Source organism: Moschus berezovskii, chromosome 2 (assembly GCF_049115385.1).
Source record: "Moschus berezovskii isolate FMDL1 chromosome 2, NW_MosBer_1.0, whole genome shotgun sequence".
In the NCBI taxonomy this organism is placed as follows: Eukaryota; Metazoa; Chordata; class Mammalia; order Artiodactyla; family Moschidae; genus Moschus; species Moschus berezovskii.
Window position 1 is genome coordinate 130,934,511 of NC_142461.1, and position 27,420 is coordinate 130,961,930.

Sequence of the window (27,420 nt, forward strand, 5' to 3'; positions counted from 1 at the left end):
TAGTAATTCTTTTTCTACATGTCAGCTATATTATTAACTGTAGCTTACTATATAAAATACTCAGATATTCAAGTAATAATGTCAATGACATTTGAAGAAATAATGAGGAGATTGGGACAAAGGACATATAGTTATATTAATATGGTAGTAATTCATTATTATATACTAATATAACTATTATAGTTATATTACTATGGTATTTGAGAAAATATTACAGCAGGATACTCACTGAAGAACAAAATGATTATATTTGATTAATTTGTGGAAAAAAAGGTAACTTGTCACAATGGTGAAATAAGAGATTTTTAAATTATAAAAGTTAAATAGATATGTGTTTCAGGAACAAGGCCAGTTGATGAAAACAAGTAGGCTGCTACATGAGAAAGTGAGGATTACAAAACGAGCAACCTGACCTCTAGCCAAGGTCCTGAACTTGAGTGATACTCAACACAGAAGGATAGTTGGCATGGTATGGAAGAGGAGAAGGTACAGAAATCTGTGATGGATGGGAAATGGCCAGGCAATCACAAAACCAAATGTACCGCAGAGAAACACTGAACTGCCTAATCTGTGTTTGTAACACTTTCCAGCACATCTATGGAGAAGAAGAGGGCAATAAGTGCTCTGAAATAAAGAAATGCATTCACATCATTTCTTTTCTGTCAGCTCAGGAGCATACACCAATCATAGGGGAGAAAAGCTCTTTTCACCACACTGAGATTCTTCCCACAAGCCAAGAGCATCATGATGCCAAGGCTGTTTTGTAAAAGTGGTTTGGGAAAGCATTATCAGTGTGAAAATGCTAAGCCACCTGCTTTGCAAAAAACAAGACACTAGTGTTAACTAAAGAAGCCATCTATAGACTTACAATGTAATTCAACTCTAAGAACATGCAAGGCAAAAATCAGGGGCTAGAAACTATGGAAATAAGGCTAACTCAGGATTTTCTATCTCTCAAGTAGCTCTCAATTCAGAAGAATAAAACTGAGATAAAATTGGACAAGTAATTATTCAGAATTTATTTTAGTCAAAGAGAGAAAACTGTATAAAACATTGTAATTTGTAGAATTTTAAAAGTTTTAATATAATGAAAATAATAAAAGCATGAAATTAATTTTAATAATAGAATGTGATGTGCTTTTAAAACTTATAACTTAGTAAAATAAGAAAAGAAAAGTCAGGTTCAATAAGGTCTTCATAAGCCACTGGAGATAAGATTTTCTACATTATTCCAAAGTTCCAAAGAGAAGGATTTAACTCATATATAAATATATATATATATATACACACACATATATTTCTATAATTTTCTAATTAGTAACTACTGAGAACCTCAAAATGGATTAATTCATCATCTTGACATGGAAAACACTATGACATAATCGTATTGAAAAAGGAAAGTTTAAATCACTGTGAATAATGATTTATTTCTGTGAACTCATAGTTCCCTAAAGAGGTGGAATTACACTTAAATCTGTTCTGCACACTTAAGGGTTTTCTTCCCTCTTCATCATGGAGAAGTGTATAGGATAATAAGCTTAATGTATTTTATAATAACTGATACAAAAAAATGAAAAACAGTAATTGTTAAAGCTGAAAAAGTAAAAAAAAAAAATTATTCCTTCTAATGTTAAAATAGTTTAACTTTTTTCTAAAATTATCAAATCTATGATTAGATCTAATAACCTGAAAGGTTTCTGGATGATAATGCCTCCAAAAACCTACCTCTTGTACATTTTTGTTTGCACTCTTCCAGAGTTTCAAATCGATTCTGATTTCCTTTACATCCTCCATATATAAATTCTTCACATTGTTGAGTGTGAATATTGAAAAAAAATCTCTTTATCAATGCTTTGCATAGGCCACCATCTGCTCTCATTGCACAGAATGAATGTACAGGTTTCAATGGGGGCAATTCAGCATCTACAAGGTAAAAATAAAAGAACAACACATAATCCTTCATCAACACTGTAATAATGTTACTTCCTTCTCACTTCCTTTTTAATACATTTTAATTTTAAGGAAAAGTACAGCAATAATAAAACAGGCTGATATAAGAAACTATAAAAGTTACCCAAAAGGTAGATAAATATATAAACTCACCAAATGAGACAGATCTTACCAACTTTATTAAACTTTGTTGATTATTAACCAACTATTAGGGGAAAACGTTGAAATTTTTAATAGATTCTTGTTATTGCTTAAACTTGTACCATTTGACCAATATGTAACTGAGTCATAGAGATGTCTCCCTAATCAACAGTTGCATCATTTTTTACATATAAAACAAGTCTTTAAAGGAACAATTTTAGGGCTGGTACATGACTCCAAGCCTTATGAAAAAAATTAACAGTATCTCTGTTTATATACGTGTATATATATCTTACTACACTAAACCATTTCCTAATTATGAAAATTTATGTAATTTATTATAAATTCCAAAGAATTTATTTTCTTAAAGTAAACACACAAGGGCTTTCCTGGTAGCTCAGTTGGTAAAGAACCCGCCTGCATTGCGGGAGACCCCAGTTTGATTCCTGAGTCGGGAAGACCCACTGGAGAAGGGGTAGGCTACCCACTTCAGTACTCTTTGGCTTCCTTTGTGGCTCAGCTGGTAAGAATCTGTCTGCAATGCGGGAGACCTGGGTTTGATTCCTGGTTGGAAAGATCCCCTGGAGAAGGGAAAGGCAACCCACTCCAGTATACTGGCCTAGAGAATTCTATACAGTCCGTGGGTCCCAAAGAGTTGGACACAACTGAGTGACTTTCACTTTTACACTATACACACAAGAACGTCTTTCTATAGAAATTAATATATAATAGCATTTTAGAGTATTATATATAACTGTATATATACAAAAAATGACTTATGAAAAAATAGTTTCCCTTTATCACTGAAGTTACAATTATCAATTCAAATTAAAAATAAGTGAAAGCATTTTCCAGTAATACATTTTTGCATAATTATGAATGCTATTTATATTCCTATGTTTACTTCAAGACTGATAATTTTATACTTGACGTTTCAAGTTGTTAGAAAGTTGTGAGAAGTTAGAAGGCTTTGCATCAAAGACACTATGTGGTACATTTGACTGAGAGATGGCTCACCATGTGTCACTGAATTATCATTTTATGTTTCTCTCCTCTAGATAGGGCTGACCAAATTTTGACTTATCAGTTTTATAAATATCTGATCTTATAATCAGATATCAGAAGTCATGTCAATAATTTTGAGAAATGAGCTAGAATACAAATATTCTGACATTTTGAATTGTATAGGTATATTCCATTATTTCAGAAATTCTTAGCACTTCCTTGGTAGCTCAGTTGATAAAGAATCCGCCTTCAATGCAAGAGGTCCTGGTTTGATTCCTGGGTCAGGAAGATCCCCTGGAGAAGAGATAGGCTACCCACTGCAGTATTCTTGGGCTTTCCTGGAGGCTCAGATGATAAAGAATCCAGCCGCAATGTGGGAAACTTTGGTTCAATCCCTGGGTTGGGAAGATCCCCTGAAGGAGGGCATGGTGACCCACTCCAGTATTCTTTCCTGGAGAATCCCCACGGACAGAAGAGCCTGAAAGGCTATACCCGTGGGGTAATAAAGAGTTGGACACAACTGAGTGACTAAGCACAGCACAACACAGCATAGCCCTTCTCATATAATATGATGGTCCTGATTCCCAAGTTACAGTTATCGTGGAACTTTACAGACACCAAATCATTGCAGAAGTGCTTCAGATAAGCACCTTTAAAGAGGACACCCGTAGAATGTGGAAAGCATTACCTGAGTTGCCATATACTGTATATGCAGGGGAACTGTTTCTTATAATAATTTTTATCAGATTTTTCTCATTGATAGTTGCCAATATTTTTGACTTTTCATGTATTTTATATTCTTTATCATCATGCCAAATTTTTATTTTACATTTTCTGTTTTAAGGCTAGAAATACCAGCCTATTTTCAACCTGCTATTTAGGAATAGTGCCACCAGGGGGCGGCAGTACACCACACACAGACGATAATTGTCCTGCAGCAGTAGCAGTGTCTGGTTGGGAAAGACAGCGAACGGTTTACGGAAATTACTGTGCGCCAGACAGTTTGCAGTTATGTTATTTAATAATCACAACAACCATCTGAATTAGGCACTTTTATCTCCGCTGTGCAAATTATAAAATAGCACTGCAAAAATGAATTTCTCAGTTCACGCTCTAAGTGATGGCTTTAGATCTGACCCCCAGATAATATCATATCAGATATCTCACACCTTCTTTATAGCTGAGTGATACAGTCACAGATCTGTGTGACTGAGATTCCTTAATTGACATTTAGGTCAAGAATGTAGATTGAATTCTACAATTTCTACTCAATAAATTTTTCTAAATTTTACTTTATAGAAATTAGAATAGTTTCTTTTTTTTTTTCTTGTTTTTCCTTTTTCTAAAAAATTTTTATTTTATATTGGGATATGGCCAATTAACAGTGTTCTTATAGTGTCAGGTGGACAGCAAAGGGACTCAACCTATACATATACATGTATCCATTCTCTCCCAAACTCCCCTCCCCTCCCAGACTGCCACATAACTTTGTAAAAAGTTTCAATGATGAAAGCAGGTAATGATTTTATAGCAATTTCCTAAAGAAAGCACTAAGAAGCAATTTGATTAATATATTTTACTAATTATTATCTAATTATTCATTTTTGCCATTCACATTTTATGGTATTTCTTACACAAATCCTGCATTAGGATATTCTTTATTCTTTTGTGCAGTGAGTTTACAATCTCCCACTTGAGCAACATCATTCCTGATTGGGAGAGTGATCATGCGGCTCCTTTAAAGACAAAGTCATGCCACTACCAAAATTGGATGAAAGTCTGTCTTGTTTTCACTTTTTACTTTAGATAAACCTTTTCAAAAGTTAACAGCTGTGTGCTGATCGTGTATGTCAGGCATGTGCTGTCATGGCAGATGTGACAGGAGATTAAGTGTCAGTAACCTCCACCCCATGCCCCGACTTCACGGCTCATGCGGACACTCAGACTTACTTATATAAATATTAAAGAATTTCAAGATGCTGTGACCATGTTTAATAAGATACTTAAGCTTCTCTGAGGGGGTCAGGGGTAACTTTCCTTCCTGAGACTTGAATAAAGCATTGACTGTGACAAGGATCTACCTAAGGCCATACAACTGGAAAACACATATAGGGCAATGTAACAAGAATTTAGTCTGATGTATTGAAATAAACAGAATTATGGTTCATATTTAGTCATTTTCATAATCAATTTCTTGTATTTTATTTTTCACAGTCTGAGGATTACAGTTTCATTCTTCCTTCCCCCTGTCCTGGGATATTGAAGGGAAGACTCAGGATAATACTTGGGGATGTGTCAAGTCCTTGGTTGTTAGAATCCGCCTCCTCCTGGGATTTGTTGGGAAACCTAGAGCTTTCAGGGAACTTACTACCTGGGAGTCTATATGCTACTTGACTCTCTCACTAGAAGGCTGGTTTCTCTGAAAAGATAGAACACAGACATGTACTCTGCCTTCTCTGTGCTAGGAAATGTGCCAGATGCTTTTATGCAACAGCCATCTGAATGTAGTTATTCACATCACTTATTTATAGATTAGGATACTGGGAGTCAGAGAGTTTATATCAACTCATCTAAATTTGCAAAGCTGCCATGTGACAAACTACAAATGCATACTTAGGCCCATCTGATTCTAAGTGTTATGAAACATACTTGCTTTTCTCTAAATGCTCCCTGATAATTTTGTCTCTCCTCTTCCAAAGGAATTTTTTTATAGAAAGTTTTCACCACAATTTTTTTGTCATTTTTGTTTTCTCAAGAAGTTTCTCTATTTCATCTTCCCTGCTGGTTGACTTAATTTTAAAATGTCTACTATTGACTTATGACAGAAGCCATAAAATCTCGTAATGTTTTTCAATAAAATACTAGTACATTATTTCACTGAACTTCTATAAAATGATGGCATGACCATGGCATAATGTAATAGATGATATCTCCAAAATTGAATTAAGACAGACACTGTGTTTAATCACTCAGTTGTGTCCGACTCTTTGGGACCCCATGGACTCTAGCCCAGCAGGCTCCTCTGTCCATGGGGATTCTCAGGAAAGAATACTGAGTGGGTTGCCATGCCCTCCTCCAGGGGATCTTCCCAACCCTGGGATCGAACCCAAGTCTCCTGCATTGCAGGCAGATTCTTTACCATCTGAGCCACCAGGGAAGCCCAAGAATACTGGAGTGGGTAGTCTATCCCTTCTCCAGGGGAACTTCCTGGTCCAGGAATTGAACCAAGGTCTCCTGCATTGCAGGTGGATTCTTTACCAGCTGAGCTATCAGGGAATCCCTGAGACAAACAAAAGATTATCCTAACACAAGATTAATTGAAAACAAAACAAAAACAAAACTGCATAAGTCTGTGCAGCCAGTCAGCTAAGTGGTCTTCACATCTGGCTTTACAATCAAAATTTTTCCTTATCCAGCTAGATTTGGTCTGTGTTTACCCAGAGATTTTAAACTTGGGTTTAATCATTGATGGCTTAATTCTGTTTTCTTGACTGACTGTGGCAGTAGCAAAAACTTCAGGAACCTCCTGATTAACTGCCTTGCACTTTCTCAGCCTAATTAAGTGAATTCTTAGACTAGATGAATACTGGGGACAGGTGGACTCTTTCTCCTCCCACTTCCTAAAATGGAATTGCCTGCCTTTCTCCTATTGGGATTTACTTTAATCTCTGTATTCCTTCTCTACCTACCTCCAGAATATTAAAATTTTAGCCATCTCTTTTTTGAGAAATGAGCAGAATGAAGGATTAGATCTCATCTCATGGTGACGACATTCCTACTTTATAAGACACATAATGGTTTTTAACTTTATCAAATAACATTCCATCTTTAGGAAATTTTCCCAACAATATGCTTTTTTCTAGTGGCATATAACCTGGAGAAGGCACTGGCAAGCCACTCCAGTACTCTTGCCTAGAAAATCCCATGGGTGGAGGAGCCTGGTAGGCTGCAGTCTGTGGGGTCCCTAAGGGTCGGACACGACTGAGCGAGTTCACTTCCACTTTTCACTTTCACACATTGGAGAAGGAAATGGCAACCCACTCCAGTGTTCTTGCCTGGAGAATCCCAGGGAAGGGGGAGCCCGGTGGGCTTCCGTCTATGGGGTCGCACAGAGTCGGACACGACTGAAGTGACTTAGCAGTAGCAGTGGCATATAACAATAAGCCTTTACTTTTCACACATGGATAGGATGGGACTGACCCTTTTGATCCCAGCTGGGTTTGCTTCTTATCTACCAGTCAGCTGGGGCTGCTGTGGGCTGGGCTTGCTTGGGCAGGTGGAGTTCAAGTTGTGGGTCCAGCTGGGGCAGACCTTCAAATCTGCTCCCAGTGTCTGATTCTGGGGTGCAGGCTGAAGTGGTGTAGCATGTACATCTGGACTTCCCCGGGCCAAGCGCTCAGACAGCCAAGTAGGGATGAGCTCCCTCTTCTCTGAATCGACAGCAGCAGCCTGTGCGTGCCTCGCTCATTTCACTTACTGCGCTGTACTGCAATAACCTGCCTCCCTTGTGAAACCATGACATTTGGAGAACTCGGTCTCAGTCGTCGGGTCTTCCTGAGCATCTACCAGAGCTTCAGGCACATAAGATGTATTTATTCAATCTGTATCAAAGGGAAGTACACTGAACAAAATCACACTAAAGAGCTATGCTGTTCAGTTCAGTTCAGTTCAGTCGGTCAGTCGTGTCCTATTCTTTGCGATCCCATGAATCACAGCACGCCTGACAGAATGTGATCCACTGGAGAAGGGAATGGCAAACCACTTCAGTATACTTGCCTTGAGAACCCCATGAACAGTATGAAAAGGCAAAATAATGGTATACTGAATGAGGAACTCCCCAGGTCGGTAGGTGCCCAATATGCTACTAGAGATCAGTGGAGAAATAACTCCAGAAAGAATGAAGGGATGGAGCCAAAGCAAAACCAATAAAGAGCAGCTAGAGATATGAAATAAAAAGATATTTGTGGAAATTGTTTGTACATCATAAACACACATATGAATAGAAGCTTTCATTTTGTTCAGTCTCTCATTATTAACAATGAGTTGAAGTTTCTATCAATAATTTACTAACTTGCCACAAAATATAAGAAATAAATTTAAAAAATATAAGAAATAAATTTAAAAATGCCAAAAAATAAGAAATAAATCTATAATAATGATCACTTCACAGTCTCCTCCTTGTTCTATTGCTTTATTGTTAGAACAGTTGACCCTTGACCAACACGGCTTTGATCTGCGTGGGTCAACTTATACAGATTTTTTTTTCCAACAGTCAGTACTGCAGTAGTGCATGATCTGTGGTTGGCTGAAACTGCATGCAGAACGCCGGACATAGAGGAATTGTGGATACAGAGGGCTGAATATAAGTTACACGTGGATGCTTTACTTCACTGATGGGGCACCAACTCCTGCATTGCTCAAGAGTCAACTGTATTTTATTTTTAAGCACAGAACTTTGTGGGAGTAAAACTAGCTTCTACTATCCCCATCTCCTGGTACCCAGCTTGACTGTATTCTCACCCTGGACTCACCTGAGAAGTTCTTGTTTGAGGACTATAAGGCGAGAAGGAGAGAAAAACTGAAGCCTTCAATGTCTGCTGTTTCCTCTTCCTTCTCACACTTTCCCCAGGCAAAAGGTGACATCAAGGTTCATAGAGACCTGTTTCTGTATCACTGTTTTACTTGCAATTTTCCAGAGATACTTCAGGTTCTAATATACAACCTGAGAAATAAGAGCTCTTCTTCCCTAAAGTGACTTTTATGTACTAAGGTTTTGGAAAAATATCATTTCAATAAAACTTTTTCTTCAAGATGAATAAAAATATATTAATTTTTGGATTAAAAAATGAATGTTTCTAACATTTTACCTGTAATGTTTGTATATTCTTCCCCTTCCTCAGGAACAGCATTGAGAGGGGTAGATGCACAGCTAAGCAGCAGACATACAAAAACCCCCAAAATCTGTTCTTCCTTCATTATGTTAATCATCTCTGAAATATAAAACATAGATATACCTAATGAATAGAGAGTTGATGTGGATTTATACACAATTTGGTAGGTATCTCAAGCATACCCTTGGCATTTATGACATTCTATGACATTTAATGTGTATTCTCATACGTCTCTGTTTACAAATTCCATGTCATATTTAAAACGTGTATTAGCATTCAGCATTGTAGACACACATCCTTTCAGTGCATATAGCTAATAATATTCAAATACACACTTAAATAGCAATAATTGAGACAGGGATGATGCTAATCAACATGACTAAGTATGTATTAAGATCCATTTTCATATGCAACTCTGTTTGTCACATCTTTTTCATAACTATTCTTTTCTGGGTCAGAACTAATTTTATTTGAATTTTTCTATCATTTCTTGAATACAGCTTTCAATTTCTGATTCCTCTTTCCCTTAACTACCATGTTCAAAAAAGAAACATTTCCAAATGTTCATCTTTGTTTCCTTTAAAATATATTTCTGCTTCTATACAATTTCCTAACCATATTTTCTATGAGATTGAAAACAAAACTATTGCAAAAAGAAATGTCTTAACATTATAGCCAGTTGTTTGCCCCAATTTTTCTCCGTCAACTTAGGGAATTATCTCATGCAAAAGAGTTTCACAGAAAAGTGACTTTAAGTGATAAATCAACACATTTACAGCCTATAGGAAACAGATTTCAGGAGAAGAGTGAGACTTCCTGTTTCAAAATTATTTAAAGATCCATAGCAAAAAATAATGGAAAATCATATTTAAAGGGTTATTTTTCCTTTGTATTCAAAAGTGGAAGGAAATGTGTAATGTTCACGCAGCATGGGCAGAGAAAAGAAGAGAATGCATGCACATTCTCAGTGGCTGCTGCCATCGGAATCAGGAAGGAAACAGCAATGTTATCAGTCTATGTTCACAAATGCAGGAACTGATACTCCATCGAAAACAATTTAGAGAGTGTTTTGTTTATGTCTATGGTGGATCACAGCTACAGTATACATCATTAAAGCGTATTCTTAAATAATAAAGTGATAAATGACAATTTGCATTAAACTTCATTAAAATCACCGGTGAAATGGATAACCTATTTTCTCACAACACTGCAAATATTAACACATTTTTAAATTATATTTGGTAGCAGTGCTGTATACCTTCTAAATCATATCATAAAGTACTTGAATCCACATATATATCTTTAAATGTATGCAGAAATATACATATGCACCATTGGCCTTAGACCTGGATTTGATATGGATTTGAACTATGTGGGTTCACTTTACCATGGATTTTTTTCAATAGTAAATGCTATAGTACTACTTGATCTATGGTTGCTTGAATTTTTGGACTTGGAACTGCTGATATACAGGAAATATGAACATGAAGGAATTTGCATAAGGAGGGCCTAGTGAAAACAGTATGACTACTTTTCTTCATGAACTAGGTTCACAAAGCTTGCACACAGAAATGATAGGGAGTGTCCCACCACTGAACCAATATTCTTGAGGTCAAAATTTACAGGAGATTAGCCCATATTTGGTGAACTCTATAAAAGGGTCAGGAAATATGAATATGTCAAAACACTGCAAATATTAATGTAAATCTGAGTTTAAGGGTGGAGTGGATAGGTGTAGCTCCCAGGAGAGGTGGGTTATTACTTCCAGAAAAAAATGGGAGTTGAAGAGAAAAAACTCTGAGTATGCTGTTTAACAAGCCATAGCTCATTAATGACTGATACAGATCTTGAATTCAAGTGAGCAAACTGCTAGTTCAGTGCTCTTTCTTTTACATAATATTGCTTCTGAAAAGTGACCAAAAGCATTAAATAATACAATTTCTAAGAGCAATGTAGAAGACTGATTTGGGTGCACCACTGAAAAGAAATAGTACAACATGTTAAAACATTCATAAAATTGTAATTTGTGGTGATCAGAGAGAACTGATTTAATTATATGTTATTGTAATTTACTTATTTTTTAAATTTCAAGATGCATTACATCGCAAAGTGACAGGATAAATAACAAACCCAAACTGAAGCTGTGTACTGATTGACTCACTTCTTATACATCCTTGTACCTTTCTGCACTCTACTGTCTTAATAGCTGACTCCGTTAAAAATATGCATTACCCAATCTCTAGTATCATACACAAAAATTGATTCAAGAGAATTCAACCATCTAAATGTGAAAGGTAAAACATTAAATGTTAGGAGAAAAAACACAGGAGAACGTATTTATGATGAAGTTGGCAAGCATTTTTGAATCAGGATATAGACAGCACCAATTAAATACAATAAAATACTGATAACTGTATTTCATTAAAATCAAGAGATTCTGTTCATCAAAGGCAATACCATTAAGATATTGAAAAGGCAAGTTGTGAGGAAGTATTTGAAATTCATATAACTGTGGTGCTGGAGAAGACTCTTGAGAGTCCCTTGGTCTGCAAGGAGATCCAACTGGTCCATTCTAGAGGAGATCAATCCTGGGTGTTCATTGGAAGGATTGATGCTAAAACTGAAACTCCAATAATCTGACCACCTCATGTGACGAGTTGACTCACTGGAAAAGACCCTGATGTTGGGAGGGATTGGGGGCGAGAGGAGATGGGGATGACAGAGAATGAGATGGCTGGATGGCATCACCAGCTGGATGGACATGAGTTTGAGTGAACTCCGGGAGTTGGTGATGGACAGGGAGGCCTGGCGTGCTGTGATTCATGGGGTCGCAAAGAGTCGGACACGACTGAGCGACTGAACTGAACTGAACTGAACTTAAGATTATATATTGAAAATGTATAAAGAGTTACAAATAAATATGCCATTAAAATGGATTAAAGATTTGTTAAGGAAATTAAAATGAAGAAGTCTTATTCAGGCTTCAGAAGCAGGACAGCAATATCAGGCCTCTGACCTGCTTCTGACCTGCCTGCACACCACCTGTATTCTGAGCCTGCTGGCAAGCACAGCAAGTCAGGCAGCACTTTAGATAAGAAATGGAGTAGGTCTTGGAATCTTTTAAGATCCCAAGGCCTGGCCAGCTCCTCCCTGTCCCCTCTACCCCCAGGTCTAAGAAATCTTACGACTTATAAGGTGAAAAAAACAGCATTGTAAAAGTTAAAGTTAAACCAGAGCTGCATTTTTGCGTGCAAACCGATGACAGTATCAGGTTGTGCCCTGGGGTACAAGCAATTGCAACCCCCCCAAACAATTTGAAGTCTTGCCAATGGGGTGGACACACTGCCTGGGAACTTTTACCAATGGGGTCTCCAGATTAGTGTGAACGAGGGACTTCCCAGAACTGTTCAAGTGTGGATATTTGATGGCGGAATTTGAGGATGTATGTGCTGTTACTTTTCTCTATTGTCTCTACATTTCCTCTTTTAATAATTGTATACTGAAATTAAATTGGGCTTCCCAGGTGGCGTTAGTGGTAAAGAATCTGCTGCCAATGAAGGAGGAATAAGAGGTACAAGTCTCATCCCTGGGTCAGGAAGATCCCCTTAAGAAGGGCATGGCAACCCACTCCAGTATTCTTGTCAGGAGAATTCCATTGACAGAGAAGCCAGGCAGGCTACGGTCAATAGGCTACAAAGACTACATGACTGAAGCATCTTAGCATGCACACCTATTAAAATTAAGTCTAATAATCTATTAAATATCAAAAGTATTGTGTGTGATAAGTGGTTTCTTTTGTTAATGAACTCTTCACACCTAAAATAAAGGTAAAACATCAGCAAAACAAGACTGTATAGGAACTTTTCAATAGATTATATACATATAGCCAATAAGCATAGTAGAAGATGCTCAATATTCAGTTCAGTTCAGTTCAGTCGCTTAGTTGTGTCCGACTCTTTGCGACCCCATGAATCACAGCATGCCAGGCCTCCCTGTCCATCACCAACTCCCGGAGTTCACTCAAACTCATGTCCATCCAGCTGGTGATGCCATCCAGCCATCTCATTCTCTGTCATCCCCTTCTCCTCCTGCCCCCAATCCCTCCCAGCATCAGAGTCTTTTCCAGTGAGTCAACTCTTCACATGAGGTAGCCAAAGTATTGCAGTTTCCGCTTTAGCATCAGTCCTTCCAATGAACACCCAGGATTGATCTCCTTTAGAATGGACTGGTTGGATCTCCTTGCAGTCCAAGGGACTCTCAACAGTCTTCTCCAGCACCACAGTTCAAAAGCATCAATTCTTCAGCAATCAGCTTTCTTCACAGTCCAACTCTCACATCCATACATGACCACGGGAAAAACCATTGCCTTGACTAGACCGACCTTTGTTGGCAAAGTAATGTCTCTGCTTTTTAATATGCTATGTAGGTTGGTCATAACTTTCCTTCCAAGGAGTAAGAGTCTTTTAATTTCATGGCTGCAATCAGCATCTGCAGTGAGTTTGGAGCCCAAGAAAGTAAAGTCTGACACTGTTTCCACTGTTTTTCTATTTCCCATGAAGTGATGGGACCAGATGCCATGATCTTTGTTTTCTGAATGTTGAACTTCAAGCCAACCTTTTCACTCTCCTCTTTCACTTTCATCAAGAGGCTTTTGAGTTCCTCCTCACTTTCCGCCATAAGGGTGGTGTCATCTGCATATCTGAGGTTATTGATACTTCTCCCAGCAATCTTAATTCCAGCTTGTGCCTCTTCCAGCCCAGCATTCCTCATGATGCTCAACATTATTACTCATCAAAAAATACAAATTAGCACTATTGTGGGGGATGCTACAACTAAAATGAATAAACACTGACAATACAAAATGTTTGTTAGGATGTGAACATTCAATTGTTGGTTGGATTATGCTATGGTCTGACTGTGTTTCCCCAAATCTTAATGTAGAATTCTAACTCTCATAGGTTTTGGTATTAGGAAGCATTTCAGAGGTAATTAGGTCATGAAGGAAGGGATTAGTGTTTTTATAAAGAGATCCCACAGAGGTCCCTTGTACCTTGCATCATGTAAAGTCAGCAAGAAGGCATCAGCTGTGAACCAGGAATAGTATCTTCACTCTTAAAAAATCCCATTTAATTTGTAATTTGATATCAGAAGTTGTTTAAGCAAGAATATATTGCATATATGTGTTGAGTCAGTGACTAGTTGTATATAATATGTTAGACACTAAGTGATATTCAAAAATTAGAGAAAACCTTGACCCTTAAGGAATTTTTATGCTCAACCAATTGAATTCTATACACATGTAATGTTAAGTGCCAAGATAAATTGTGAGAATATCTTTGCATACACTAGGCACATAGTAGTGGACAATAAATATAATTATTTACCTTGCATAAAAATAGTATTTATATACTGGGGCAATAAACTAGTAATTCTAAGTTCAGCACTGCCAACAATCTAAGTAACCTTTGGAAACAGATTTGTGTTTATGAACCTGATTCATAAAATGCAGGACTTGAAATAGATTGTCCTTAACTTCCATTTCAGTTCTAAAAATTTATGCATTTGAAGTAACACATTTTACTTACTTTGAAGAATAACTTATGTTGCATAACTTGCATATTATAGTCTCTTTAATGATAATTTGTAGCATCTATTTTATCATTTTAGTCAGGATATGTTCTTAGAATACCAGTTCAGCAAGATGTTATTAGTTATTACATTAAAAAGAGTTTTCATAGGCTAATATATATTTAAATATGTTTAACTTTTTATATAGGGTTCTCAACTATAGGACTTTTAACGAACACGTAATATGGTAATGTGCAATGGTGTCCTCTATGGGAAATACATAATGCATTTCTAAATTTACATGTCAAGTGTCTATTTCCCCATAAAATATTTTTAGAAAATATCTTGAGAGATAATGTTACAGAAAAGAAAAAGTCAGATTTTCTGAACCAGAAAAACGTTAAAAAACATTATATAATTTTTCTGTTAACAAAATCCACAAAAATGGAGAGATGTTGAGAGGACAAAATTATAATTGGAATTAACAGATAGAATGTTGCAAATCAGATTGAAATTATGAACAGAGGGTTATCAGTGGAATTAAAGATAAAGGGACAGATATCTTGAATTACTATTGATAAAACTGAGTCATTGAATAGATACAGAATGTGGACAGGGGATTCAAGTATATCCTGAGTGAACTATTGTGCTAGTCATACAACTTAGTAAATTAATGTAAGTATTGATCAGTGTGCATATTAGGGACAAATTTGGTCAGGACAGATTACATTTGAGATTGTTTTCTAAGTGGAACAATATTAAAGGCAGTTAAAGATACAAAGCAGGAGCTGGGAAATGTTTTGAAGTATTCCCAACATCATCATGAGGTAATATCATTTCAACAAGGGAAAAGGAGTCCAATAAGTCATTCCCAGCTCCTCTTTCAACTTTATCTCCTGTCAGATATGTTTTTGTTGTTATTTTTTGTAATTACTTGACTTTATGGATACTGCCTACTAATCCTTTGGTTCCACTGAAGCTGCTGATTCTTGAGCAAACCATACTCATTCTAGATTTAGTATTTTAAATTTGTTATTTCTTGTCATGGGAATACTCTTCTACAAGATTCCAGAATGAAAGACTCTGTCCTTTTAGTCAGGAAATTTGTCAGATATCATCTGTACAAAAGATCTTCTTTTAGTACCATATTTTAAAAGTAACAACTACCAGTTCCTCTGTTAATGTCCAAATAACTTTTTTTTTTTTTAAGATTCTTTGTCTCTTCATTATTGAATTATAGGAGTTATTTATATATTATGGACGTAAGTTCTTTGCCAGCTCTGTGATATGAGCAGTTGTGTCCTCTCCACATTCATATGTTAATATCATAACTCGTAGTGCCTCAGAATGTGACTGTATTTGGAGATATAAGGCCTTTAAAGAGATAATTAAGGATGAATGAGGTCCTTGGAGTGGGTCCTAATTCAATCTGACTGGTGTCTTTACAAAAACAGATTAGAACACAGACATACAGAGAAAGATTGACTACGAATAAACCAAGGAGAGAGGCCTTAGAATAAATCAATGCAAGTGACACCTTGATCTCAAACTCTATAGCCTCCAGAACACAGTGAGGAAATACATTTCTGTTGTTTAAGCCACCCATTTTGTCATAGTTTGTTCATTACAGCTATACTAACCCAGCACAGACTCAGTTCAGTTCAGTTCAGTTCAGTGGCTCAGTCATGTCCGACTCTCCGCAACCCCATGAATCAGAGCACGCCAGGCCTCCCTGTCCATCACCAACTCCCGGAGTTTACTCAAACTCATGTCCATAGAGTCAGTGATGCCATCCATCCATCTCATTGTCTGTCGTCCCCTTCTCCTCCTGCCCCCAATCCCTCCCAGCATCAGAGTCTTTTCCAGTGAGTCAACTCTTCGCATGAGGTGGCTAAAGTATTGGAGTTTCAACTTTAGCATCAGTCCCTCCAATCAATACCCAGGACTGATCTCTTTTAGGATGGACTGGTTGGATTTCCTTTTAGTCCAAGGGACTCTCAAGAGTCTTCTCCAACACCACAGTTCAAAAGCATCAATTCTTCAGCAATCAGCTTTCTTCAGAGTCAAACTCTCACATCCACACATGACCACTGGAAAAACCATAGCATTGACTAGACAGACCTTTGGTGGCAAAGTAATGTCTCTGCTTTATAAGTATGCAGGTCAGGAAGCAACAGTTAGAACTGGACATAGAACAACAGACTGGTTCCAAATAGGAAAAGGAGTACGTCAAGGTTGTATACTGTCACCCTGCTTATTTAACTTATATGAGGAACGCTGGGCTGGAAGAAGCACAAGCTGGAATCAAGATTGCTGGGAGAAATATCAATAACCTCAGATATGCAGATGACACCACCCTTATGGCAGAAAGTGAAGAGGAACTCAAAAGCCTCTTGATGAAAGTGAAAGAGGAGAGTGAAAAGGTTGGCTTGAAGCTCAGCATCCAGAAAACTAAGATCATGGCATCAGGTCCCATCACTTCATGGGAAATGGATGGGGAGACAGTCGAAATAGTGTCAGACTTTATTTTTTTGGGCTCCAAAATCACTGCGGATGCTGATTGCAGCCATGAAATTAAAAGACGCTTACTCCTTGGAAGGAAAGTTATGACCAACCTAGATAGGATAATAAAAAGCAGAGACATTACTAATTATGTAAACTTGACAACATGTTTAAGGTTACTTTCTTTCTATTTACTGATTTATAGACTGGGTATTTTACTAAAACCTTTTTCATAAGGTGTGAGGATTAAATGGAAGAATCATTAGAATGATAACTAATTCCAGATGTTAGCTATCATAATCATTCTAAGTAATCCTTGACATCATTTTGGGTATACTGTAAAAATGGAAGGGCAATATTCATGGACCTTATTCTTTACTGAAAATGTGATCTCAGACTCTTTGAAAGTCTAAAAAATTGAAAATACAGCACTGATTTGAAAAGACCTTAGGCCAAAACTAAGAGACGTATTGTTCTAATTTGATTAGGAATGGTAGTTGTCATGGTGGAGAGTTCTGACAAAATGTGAACCTATTGATTCTTGAGCTTCTTCTCCCTTCTTCTTCTGGAGAAGGGAATGGCAAATCACTTCAGTATTCTTACCTTGAGAACCCCATAAACAGTATGGAAAGGAAAAAGATAGGACACTGAGAGATGAATTCACCAGGTTGGTAGTTGCCCAATATGCTATTGGAGATCAGTGGAGAAATAACTCCAGAAAGAATGAAGAGATGGGCCCAAAGCAAAAACAACACCCAGTTGTGGATGTGACTGGTGATAGAAGCAAGGTCCAATGATGTAAAGAGCAATATTGCATAGGAACCTGGAATGTTAGGTCCATGAATCAAGGCAAATTGGAAGTGGTCAAACAGGAGACGGCAAGAGTGAACTCGACATTTTAGGAATCAGAGAACTAAAATGGAGTGGAACAGGTGAATTTAACTCAGGTGACCATTATATGTACTACTGTGGCCAAGAATTCCTTAGAAGAAATGGAGTAGCCATCATGGTCAACAAAAGAGTCCAAAATGCAGTACTTGGATGAAATGTCAAAAGCGACAAAATGATTTCTGTTCTTTTCCAAGGCAAACCATTCAATATCACGGTAATGCAAGCCTATGCCCCAACCAGTAATGCTGAAGATGCTGAAGTTGAACCATTCTATGAAGACCTACAAGACCTTCTAGATTAACACCCAAAAAGATGTCCTTCATTATAGTGGACTGAACTGCAAAACTAGGAAGTCACGAAATACCTTCAAACTTCGACTTGGAGTACAGAATGAAGCAGGGCAAAGGCTAATAGAGATTTCCCAAGAGAACACACTGGTCATAGGAAACACCCTCTTCCAACAACACAAAAGAAGACTTTACACATGGACATCACCGGATGGTCAATACCAAAATCATATTGATTATATTCTTTGCAGCCAAACATGCAGAAGCTCTATACAGTCAGCAAAAACAAGACTGAGAGCTGACTGTGGCTCAGATCAGTTCAGTTCAGTTCAGTAGCTCAGTCGTGTCCGACTCTCCGCGACCCCATGAATCACAGCACGCCAGGCCTCCCTATCCATCACCAACTCCCGGAGTTCACTCAAACTCATGTCCACAGAGTCGGTGATGCCATCCAGCCATCTCATTCTCCGTCGTCCCCTTCTCCTCCCGCTCCCAACCTTTCCCAGCATCAGAGTCTTTTCCAGTGAGTCAACTCGTCGCATGAGGTGGCCAAAGTATTGCAGTTTCAGCTTTAGCATCAGTCCTTCCAATGAACACCCAGGATCTATCTCCCTTAGAATGGACTGGTTGGATCTCCTTGCAGTATAAGGGACTCTCAAGAGTCTTCTCCAACACCACAGTTCAAAAGCATCAATTCTTCAGCGATCAGCTTTCTTCACAGTCCAACTCTCACATCCATACATGACCACGGGAAAAACCATAGCCTTAACTAGACGGACCTTTGTTGGCAAAGTAATGTCTCTGCTTTTTAATATATTATCAAGGTTGGTCATAACTTTCCTTCCAAGGAGTAAGCGTCTTTTAATTTCATGGCTGCAATCAGCATCTGCAGTGATTTTGGAGCCCAAAAAAATAACTCCTTATTGCCAAATTCAGACTGAAATTGAAGAAAGTAGGGAAAACCACTAGAACATTCAGGTAAGACCTAAATCGAATTCCTTACAATTATACACTGGAAGTGACAAATAGATTCAAGGGATTAGATCCAATAGAGTGCCTGAAGAACTATGGATGGAGGTTCATGACATTGTACAGGAGGCAGTGATCAAGAGCATCCCCAAGAAAAAGAAGTGCAAAAAGGCAAAATGGTTGTCTAAGGAGGCCTTACAAATTGCTGTGAAAAGAGAAAAGGCAAAGGAGAAAAGGAAAGAAATACCCATCTGAATGCAGAGTTTCAAAAAATAACAAAGAGAGATAAGAAAGCCTTCCTCAGTGAGCAATGCAAAGAAATAGAGGAAAACAATAGAATGGGAAAGACTAGAGATCTCTTCAAGATATTGAGAGATACCAAGGAAACATTTCATGCAAAGATGTGCACAATAAAGGACAGAAATGGTGTGGACCTAACAGAAACAGAAGCTATTAAGAAGAGGTGGCAAGAATACACAGAAGAACGGTACAAAAAAGATCTTCACAACCCAGATAATCATTATGATGTTATTCCCTACCTAGAGCCAGATATCCTGGAATGTGAAGTCAAGTGGGCCTTAGGAAGCATCACTATGAACAAAGCTAGTGGAGGTGATGGAATTCCAGTTGAGCTATTTCAAATCCTAAACATGATGCTGTTAAAGTGCTGCATTCAATATGTCAGCAAATTTGGAAAACTCGGCCTAGGCCAGAGGACTGGAAAAGGTCAGTTTTCATTCCAATCCCAAAAAAAGGCAGTGCCAAAGAGTGCTCAAACTACCATAGTTGCACTCATCTCACACGCTAGTAAAGTCATGCTCAAAATTCTCCAAGCCAGGCTTCAGCAATACGTGAACCATGAACTTCCAGATGTTCAAGCTGGACTTAGAAAAGGCAGAGGAACCAGAGATAAAATTGCCAACATCCACTGAATCTTCAAAAATGCGAGAGAATTCCAGAAAAACATCTATTTCTGCTTTATTGCTTATGCCAAAGCCTTTGACTGTGTGGATCACAACAAACTGTGGAAAAAACTTAAAGAGATATGAATACCAGACCACCTGACCTGCCTCTTGAGAAAACTGTATGCAGTTCAGGAAGAATCAGTTAGAACTGGACATGGATCAACAGACTTCTTCCAAATAGGAAAAGGAGTATTTCAAGGCTGTATATTGTCACCCTGCTTATTTGACTATATGCAGAGTACATCATGAGGAATGCTGGCCTGGAGGAAGCACAAGCTGGAATCAAGATTGCCGGGAGAAATATCAATAACCTCAATTATGCAGATGACACCACCTGAAGGGCAGAAAATAAAAAAGAACTAAAGAGCCTCTTGATGAAAGTGAAAGAGGAGAGTGAAAAAGTTGGCTTAAAGCTCAACATTCAGAAAACTAAGATCAAGGCATCTGGTCCCATCACTTCATGGGAAATAGTTGGGGAAACAGTGGAAACAGTGTCAGACTTTATTTTTGGGGGCTCCATAATCACTGCAGATGGTGATTGCAGCCATGAAATTAAAAGACGCTTTTAATTGCTCCTTGGAAAAAAAGATGACCAACTTAGACAGCATATTAAAAAGCAGAGACCTTACTCTGTTGACAAAGGTCTGTCTAGTCAAGACTATGGATTTTCCAGTAGTTATTTATGGATGTGAGAGTTGGTCTGTGAAGAAAGCTGAGCACCTAAGAAGTGATGCTTTTGAACTGTGGTGTTGGAGGAGACTCTTGAGAGTCCCTTGGACTGCAAGGAGATCCAACCAGTCCATCCTAAAGGAGATCAGTCCCGAATATTCATTGGAAGGCCTGATGCTGAACCTTCACTCCAATACTGATGTGAAGAGCTGTCTCATTTGAAAAGACCCTGATGCTGGTAAAGATTGAGGATGGGAGGAGAAGGGGACAACAGAGGATGAGATGGTTGGATGGCATCACCAACTCAATGGACATTATTTGAGTAAACTTTGGGAGCTTGTGATGGACAGGAAGGCCTGGTGTGCTGCAGTCCATAGGGTCACAAAGAGTCAAACACGACTGAGACACTGAACTGACTGATAGTAGTTGAAAGGCTAGACATACAAATCTAATCTAAAGTGAATGTTGTTGTAAGAATTCAAGTCTTTTGGAGCTAGAAATACGTTGGTAATTTAGCTTTGGTGACTGGCAGAGCCCATTTCACTGGAAATGGTAGTGGGTAATGTTTCCAGAAAAACATCTATTTCTGCTTCATTGACTATGCCAAAGCCTTTGACTGTGTGGATCACAATAAACTGTGGAAAATTTTGAAAAAGATGGAAATACCAGACCACCTGACCTGACCTGCCTCTTGATAAACCTGTATGCAGGTCAGGAAGCAACAGTCTGAACTGTACATGGAACAACAGACTGGTTCCAAATAGGAAAAGGAGTACGTTAAGGCTGTATATTGTCACCTTGCTTATTTAACTTCTATGCAGAGTACATCACGAGGAACGCTGGGCTGGAAGAAGCACAAGCTGGAATCAAGATTGCTGGCAGAAATATCAATCACCTCAGATATGCAGATGACACTACCCTTATGGCAGAAAGTGAAGAGGAACTCAAAAGTCTCTTGATGAAAGTGAAAGAGGAGAGTGAAAAGGTTGGCTTGAAGCTCAACATTCAGAAAACAAAGATCATGGCATCTGGTCCCATCACTTCATGGGAAATAGGTGGGGAAACAGTGGAAACAGTGTCAGACTTTATTTTCTGGGCTCCAAAATCACTGCGGATGCTGATTGCAGCCATGAAATTAAAAGACGCTTACTCCTTGGAAGGAAAGTTACGACCAACCTTGACAGTATACTAAAAAGCAGAGACATTACTTTGCCAACCAAGGTCTGTCTAGTCAAGGCTATGGTTTTTCCCGTGGTCATGTATGGATGTGAGAGTTGGACTGTGAAGAAAGCTGATCTCCGAAGAATTGATGCTTTTGAACTGTGGTGTTGGAGAAGACTCTTGAGAGTCCCTTGGACTGCAAGGAGAGCCAACCAGTCCATTCTAAAGGAGATCAATCCTGGATGTTCATTGGAGGGACTGATGCTAAAGCTGAAACTCCAATACTTTGGCCACCTCATGTGACGAGTTGACTCACTGGAAAAGACTCTGATGCTGGGAAAGGTTGGGGGCGGGAGGAGAAGGGACGACAGAGAATGAGATGGCTGGATGGCATCACCGACCCTGTGGACATGAGTTTGAGTGAACTCCGGGAGTTGCTGATGGACAGGGAGGCCTGGCGTGCTGTGATTCATGGGGTCACGGAGAGTCGGACATGACTGAGCGACTGAACTGAACTGAACTGAATGAATGAGAAGTTGTGGCAGAAGTCAAAGTCAAAAAGCTCACAAGGAATGGAAAAGCATAGTAGCCAGAAGGGCGGCATTAGATTTTCACTGTGTCATTTTGGGAAAAGCATATAACAACATGGAGGCAGTCATTATTCTACTCTATTCTCTAATTAGTTCTGGTACAGTCTTGTTATTTTCTCATCTTATAAATTTATCTGGAAAAATCACATGTTTACATATATATTCTCATCACGCTTCTTATATAATTTAAACTTTTCAGTTTCGATTTTCTTTATCACATATCATTGAACTTCTTTTTAAAAATTTTACTCTTAAAATTAAGCTCAATGAGTACTTGGCCATGTCTGAAAGAATTTCATTTTGGCTGTTTATTTATGTGCAGTATACTAGTGAAAAGACAGAGAGACAAAACATGACAACCAGGAAAATATAAAAAACTGTAACTTTAAAAATAATTCAAATTTTCTACTCAGCAGTGGCTAATGTCATCATCTTCCTGGTGTTTAGTGCTTCCGTCCACTCAGTTTGGCTGAACCCTGGGGGGCTGCCCACTAAAACCTAGAGCCTGTTTTTATCTCTAACTTTTGTGTTTTCTCAAGTGTTTCTCATTTTGGGTGAATTTGCAGAACCCTAATACCAAGGATGATGAATGAAGAAAGGAAACATAGGCATAAATCTATAGAAAGGGGAGGAAGAAAAAAGTCCTGTTGAGATTCTAACAGTTTTCTGTTTCTTTTCTTATGTTTTGAATTACTTTTTATAAGTAGTATTTTCAACTGAAAATTCCGAACTATTCATAACAATGAGAATCTGTAAATGGATTTTTGTTAAATACATTTCTCACTAGACTGCCAACTCTTGTTCCTGATAGTTACTGAACTTGCATAATCTCAGTGAGAGGTTTGAGAGCCAGATTTTTCTCAGGAAAAAAGTGTTTTCTAAATAAATACATTGTGAAAATGCAAATGTTTGGGCACTGTCCCAAGAGAGATCTAAGGTTGTGTAACTGCACACTTGCCAGATACCAAATTTTAACAAGTCAATACAGAGCCTTCTTTATCTCTTTATTAACTACCCACCCCTCAAATTTCCACATGCCTGAGGCATTGAGTCATCACTATAAGGGATATTTTGGTATCAGGATTATTATTTTTTTTAATGACCCACAATTAAAATTATGATCAAATTTCCTGAGGCTCTGGCAATATGGCATATACTACATTCAACAGTGATAATAGAAGTACAAAGCTATATCATTATGATTTATTATTTTTTCAAGTGGTTTCTTATTTACTAGGTTACTGTACCTTGACAATAATGCTGTGGAGTCAAAAAAGCAGGTAAATTGAATTTATGTTAGAGATACCATGATTTGTTTTCCAACCTCATATGTCTAGATGGTGAGTAAGTGACAGAGGCAGGACAGGGTCCCAAAGCACCCTTTAAATAAACAAGATTTGTGGAACAAAGACTGAATACAACGTAGGAAACTAAAAATGTATTAATTACTTAGTCTATCTTTAGTTCTTTTTAAAATATACCTTTATTGTGACTTGAAGAATGGTTAGACAATATTGCCATAGAAACTACAGGATAAAAATTGATTTAAAAAAAAAAAACTGATTTATCTTGTTTGCTAATTCCACAAGTACAATTAATTGATGAATGTAAATTTTTACTGTGATCACTGTTGTCATTTTTGATTCAGTATGTTGCCTAAATGTTTTCTATTACTAGCTTTAATGCTACACTTCATTAGGTCTCATACTTATTATTATGTAAGTATTTCTGCATCACTCCATCCATGTATGTGGGTAGGGGCTTTTGGCCCAAGCTTTAACAAACCATACAGAAGGGAATATGTGATAAACCTTAGAAAAACTAGGGGCTTGCCTCTCATACCTGGGAAAAGGACACAGGTTCATCCATCGGTCAAAGCCTGAATGGATAGATTAGAACAAGCCTACACAAAGGATCATCTAAAGGAGGTACTTGGAAAATCTGTTAAGTATCATGTTTTCTCTTTTTTCCCAAACTTGAGAAGACAGAGAAACCACATATACATTCGTTTTAAAAAATCTTGGCTAAAGATCAGAGTTGAAAAGAGCAAATTCCTGTTTTATTTAAGTCTCATTTCAAACATGTAATTATAGTCAGCTCTTGAGTTGTTTGGGATTAATTTTCACATTGTAGATTATGTCTTTGTTTAGAATTTCTTTCTAGATGCCTGCTTTTAAGCTACCTTTTCCCCCAGGGGATGGATAAATTACAGTTTAACACTTTAAATCATAACACAAAAAGCAGTTTCCAGTGAGCCTTAATTATTATTTCTTTCTCATTTATATTTCACACTCCCCCTAGAAGAATGTTGTTAATTTATCCTCACTTGATAGAGAAAATAAATGGTGGTTCAAAATGATAAGATAACTTTTTTTTAAGAAAACACCCTGTAAGTGGTTGTGTAGATATATTAATTATAAAGCAATTCCTTAGCTATCACTTTATACTGCCAGATTAAAAGAAAAAGGTTTGGTAAATGAAAATTTAAACATTAGTAAAGGTTATATTTGTACATCCCTCTGTGGATTAGTGTACTTTGTTGTAATAAAAATGGTAAATAAAGATTTGAAAGACACTGGAGATTTGATAAAAGCAGTTACCATCATGCAATGAAGTCATGCTCCAAACCATGTCAGTGGTTGTAAGTTTTGGGGAACTCTGAACATGCAATATTATATTATTATTATCATAATATTATTACATGAAGTTTATGTTTATATGACAGCTGGTTAAAAAAATAAATAAAAGAGCCTCAGTGTTTAAGGTAGGCAACCATCAATGACCTAGTCCAGGTTTGAGGTCTGGCAAAAATGCTATGTGATAGTTGCTTAGTTGTGTCCGACGCTTTGCAACCCCATGGACTAGAGCCCACCAGGTTCCTCTGTCCATGTAATTCTCCAGAGCAGGGGATCTTTCCAACCTAGGGATCAAACCCGAGTTTCCTGCACTGTAGGCAGATTCTTTACCACCTGAGCCACCAAGAAAGCCCCAAAGAATGCTGAATTAGACCTAATTCAAGGTATTTTTTCTTTGCTATCACTCCAAACCAACCAAAAAGGCTTGGATGGATCTTTGTTAGGTAAAGATACAAGTGATTTTGTGGATAAAGCTCACAGTAGCTATCTTAGTCTACTGGGCCTACCATAAGACAATACCATTAAGTACTCAGTTGACCAAAATATTCATTCATATTTTCTATAACATTTTATAGTAAAACACAAACCAACCCAGTAGACCACTTCAACAACAGAAAAAAATTTCTCGCAGTTCTGGAGGCTGGTGAGTCCAAGACCGGGGCATTGGTAGGATCAGGTTCTTGGAGAGAGCTCTCTCCTTGGCTTGCAGAAACTGCCTTCTATGTCCTCACATGGTTTTCCTCTGTGTGTGTATGTCGAGAGAGAAGTAGCTCTCTCTTTCTTTTTATATAGTCATCATTTCTATCAGATTAGGACACTACTCTTATGACCTCAATTTAACATTAATTATCTCATAAAATGGAGAAGGAAATGGCAACCCATCCAGAGTTCTTGCCTTGGAAATCCCATGGACAGAGGAGCGTGGTGAGCTACAGTCCATGGGGCCACAAGCGACTAAACCACCATCACCAGCATCTCCTAAGAGTCCTATTTTCAAATATAATAATATTGGGTGTTATGGTTTCAACATATGAATTTGAGGTGGGAGGAACACAACTCAGTTCATAGCAGGAGTCTTCCTAGTTTCTTCAGTTAAGTTAAATTTGGTGAGTAAATCTGTTTCAGAAGAAGGGTAACTTCCCTTTTGCCATTAGACTGTGGGAATAGATACAGCAGCCCTGGAGTTTGGTTTTTAATGTATAAATGTATAAGCCAGTTCTTTCCTTTCTGCATAATTACAGGCCACCATGTTCTATTTCTTGTTGTTTAAAAATGAAGACTGAGACAGTACTGGCTATGATCTGCCACATTCCTACATAAGAAGGATGCCTAGTACCCAGCTCTCCCAAATTATGTGCTTTTGTTGAATTTTTGTTGCTGTTTACAAAGAGGGGATATGTGTTTTTGGAAAACTGTTCTCTATAATCTCTTTTAGGAAGAAAGTATCAAAGTTCAAAAGAAGGAAAGACTTAGCAGGTAAAACAGATCCTCACTGCTTTGCCTAATCCCCTCTCTGCTTCATTCCTCAACTGTAATTGCAAATCATACGTTCCTTGTAACTTGAAATTAGAGAATAATGTTCCCTCAGCCAGTCAGTTTTATGGGCTAAGTATGAAATTACTGAGAGTTTTAAAATTGAATTTTTTCATAAGTTTGCATAATACAGTTTATTAAATTACCCTAGGGGCCTGAAAAATAAGATGTAGAATTTCTGCAATATTTCAGGATGAGAAGTTATGATTACTACTATAGAAAAAGATGTAGAGACACTCCCAACCTCAGCAGAGAGGAAATTCTGTGGTAAATCCCTATCACAGGATTTCCTTACCTCTCCACCCTTGGAATGATACTCTGACTCAATCTCATAAAACTATCTGTTCTGTTCCATTGCTCAGTCGTGTCCGACTCTTTGCTACCCCATGGACTGTAGCCTACCAGACTTCTCCGTCCATGATAGGTTGATTGTATCAAATCTCTGCTCAAATGATATCTTCACATAATCCTTCCTTGAACACTTGAGACAGCCCCATGATATATTCTATTCCCTTTCATTTTTTTTTAATGACTGCATTTTCCCCTATGTAACACATTATATATTTATTTGCTTACTATCTGTTTTCTCTGTCCTTAAATGTAGCATTATATCCATTCTTTCCGGTACCTAATAGGAGCTCAATAAATGTTTATGGAACAAA

The 27,420-nt window shown here is 37.7% G+C and overlaps 1 protein-coding gene across 2 annotated transcripts in view; it reads right to left on the reverse strand.

Annotated features, from left to right (window-relative positions):
* The window catches only part of TFPI (tissue factor pathway inhibitor), an 89,828-nt gene that overhangs the window by 35,922 nt on the left and 26,486 nt on the right, over positions 1-27,420 (reverse strand). For both annotated transcript variants that reach the window (XM_055398614.2, XM_055398612.2), the window contains exons 2-3: positions 8,964-9,086; positions 1,726-1,923 (exon numbers count right to left, since the gene is read on the reverse strand). In XM_055398614.2, coding sequence (XP_055254589.2) covers positions 1,726-1,923; positions 8,964-9,084 — 319 coding nt within the window. In that variant the 5' untranslated portion in view covers positions 9,085-9,086. The remainder of the gene's footprint in view (positions 1-1,725; positions 1,924-8,963; positions 9,087-27,420) is intronic.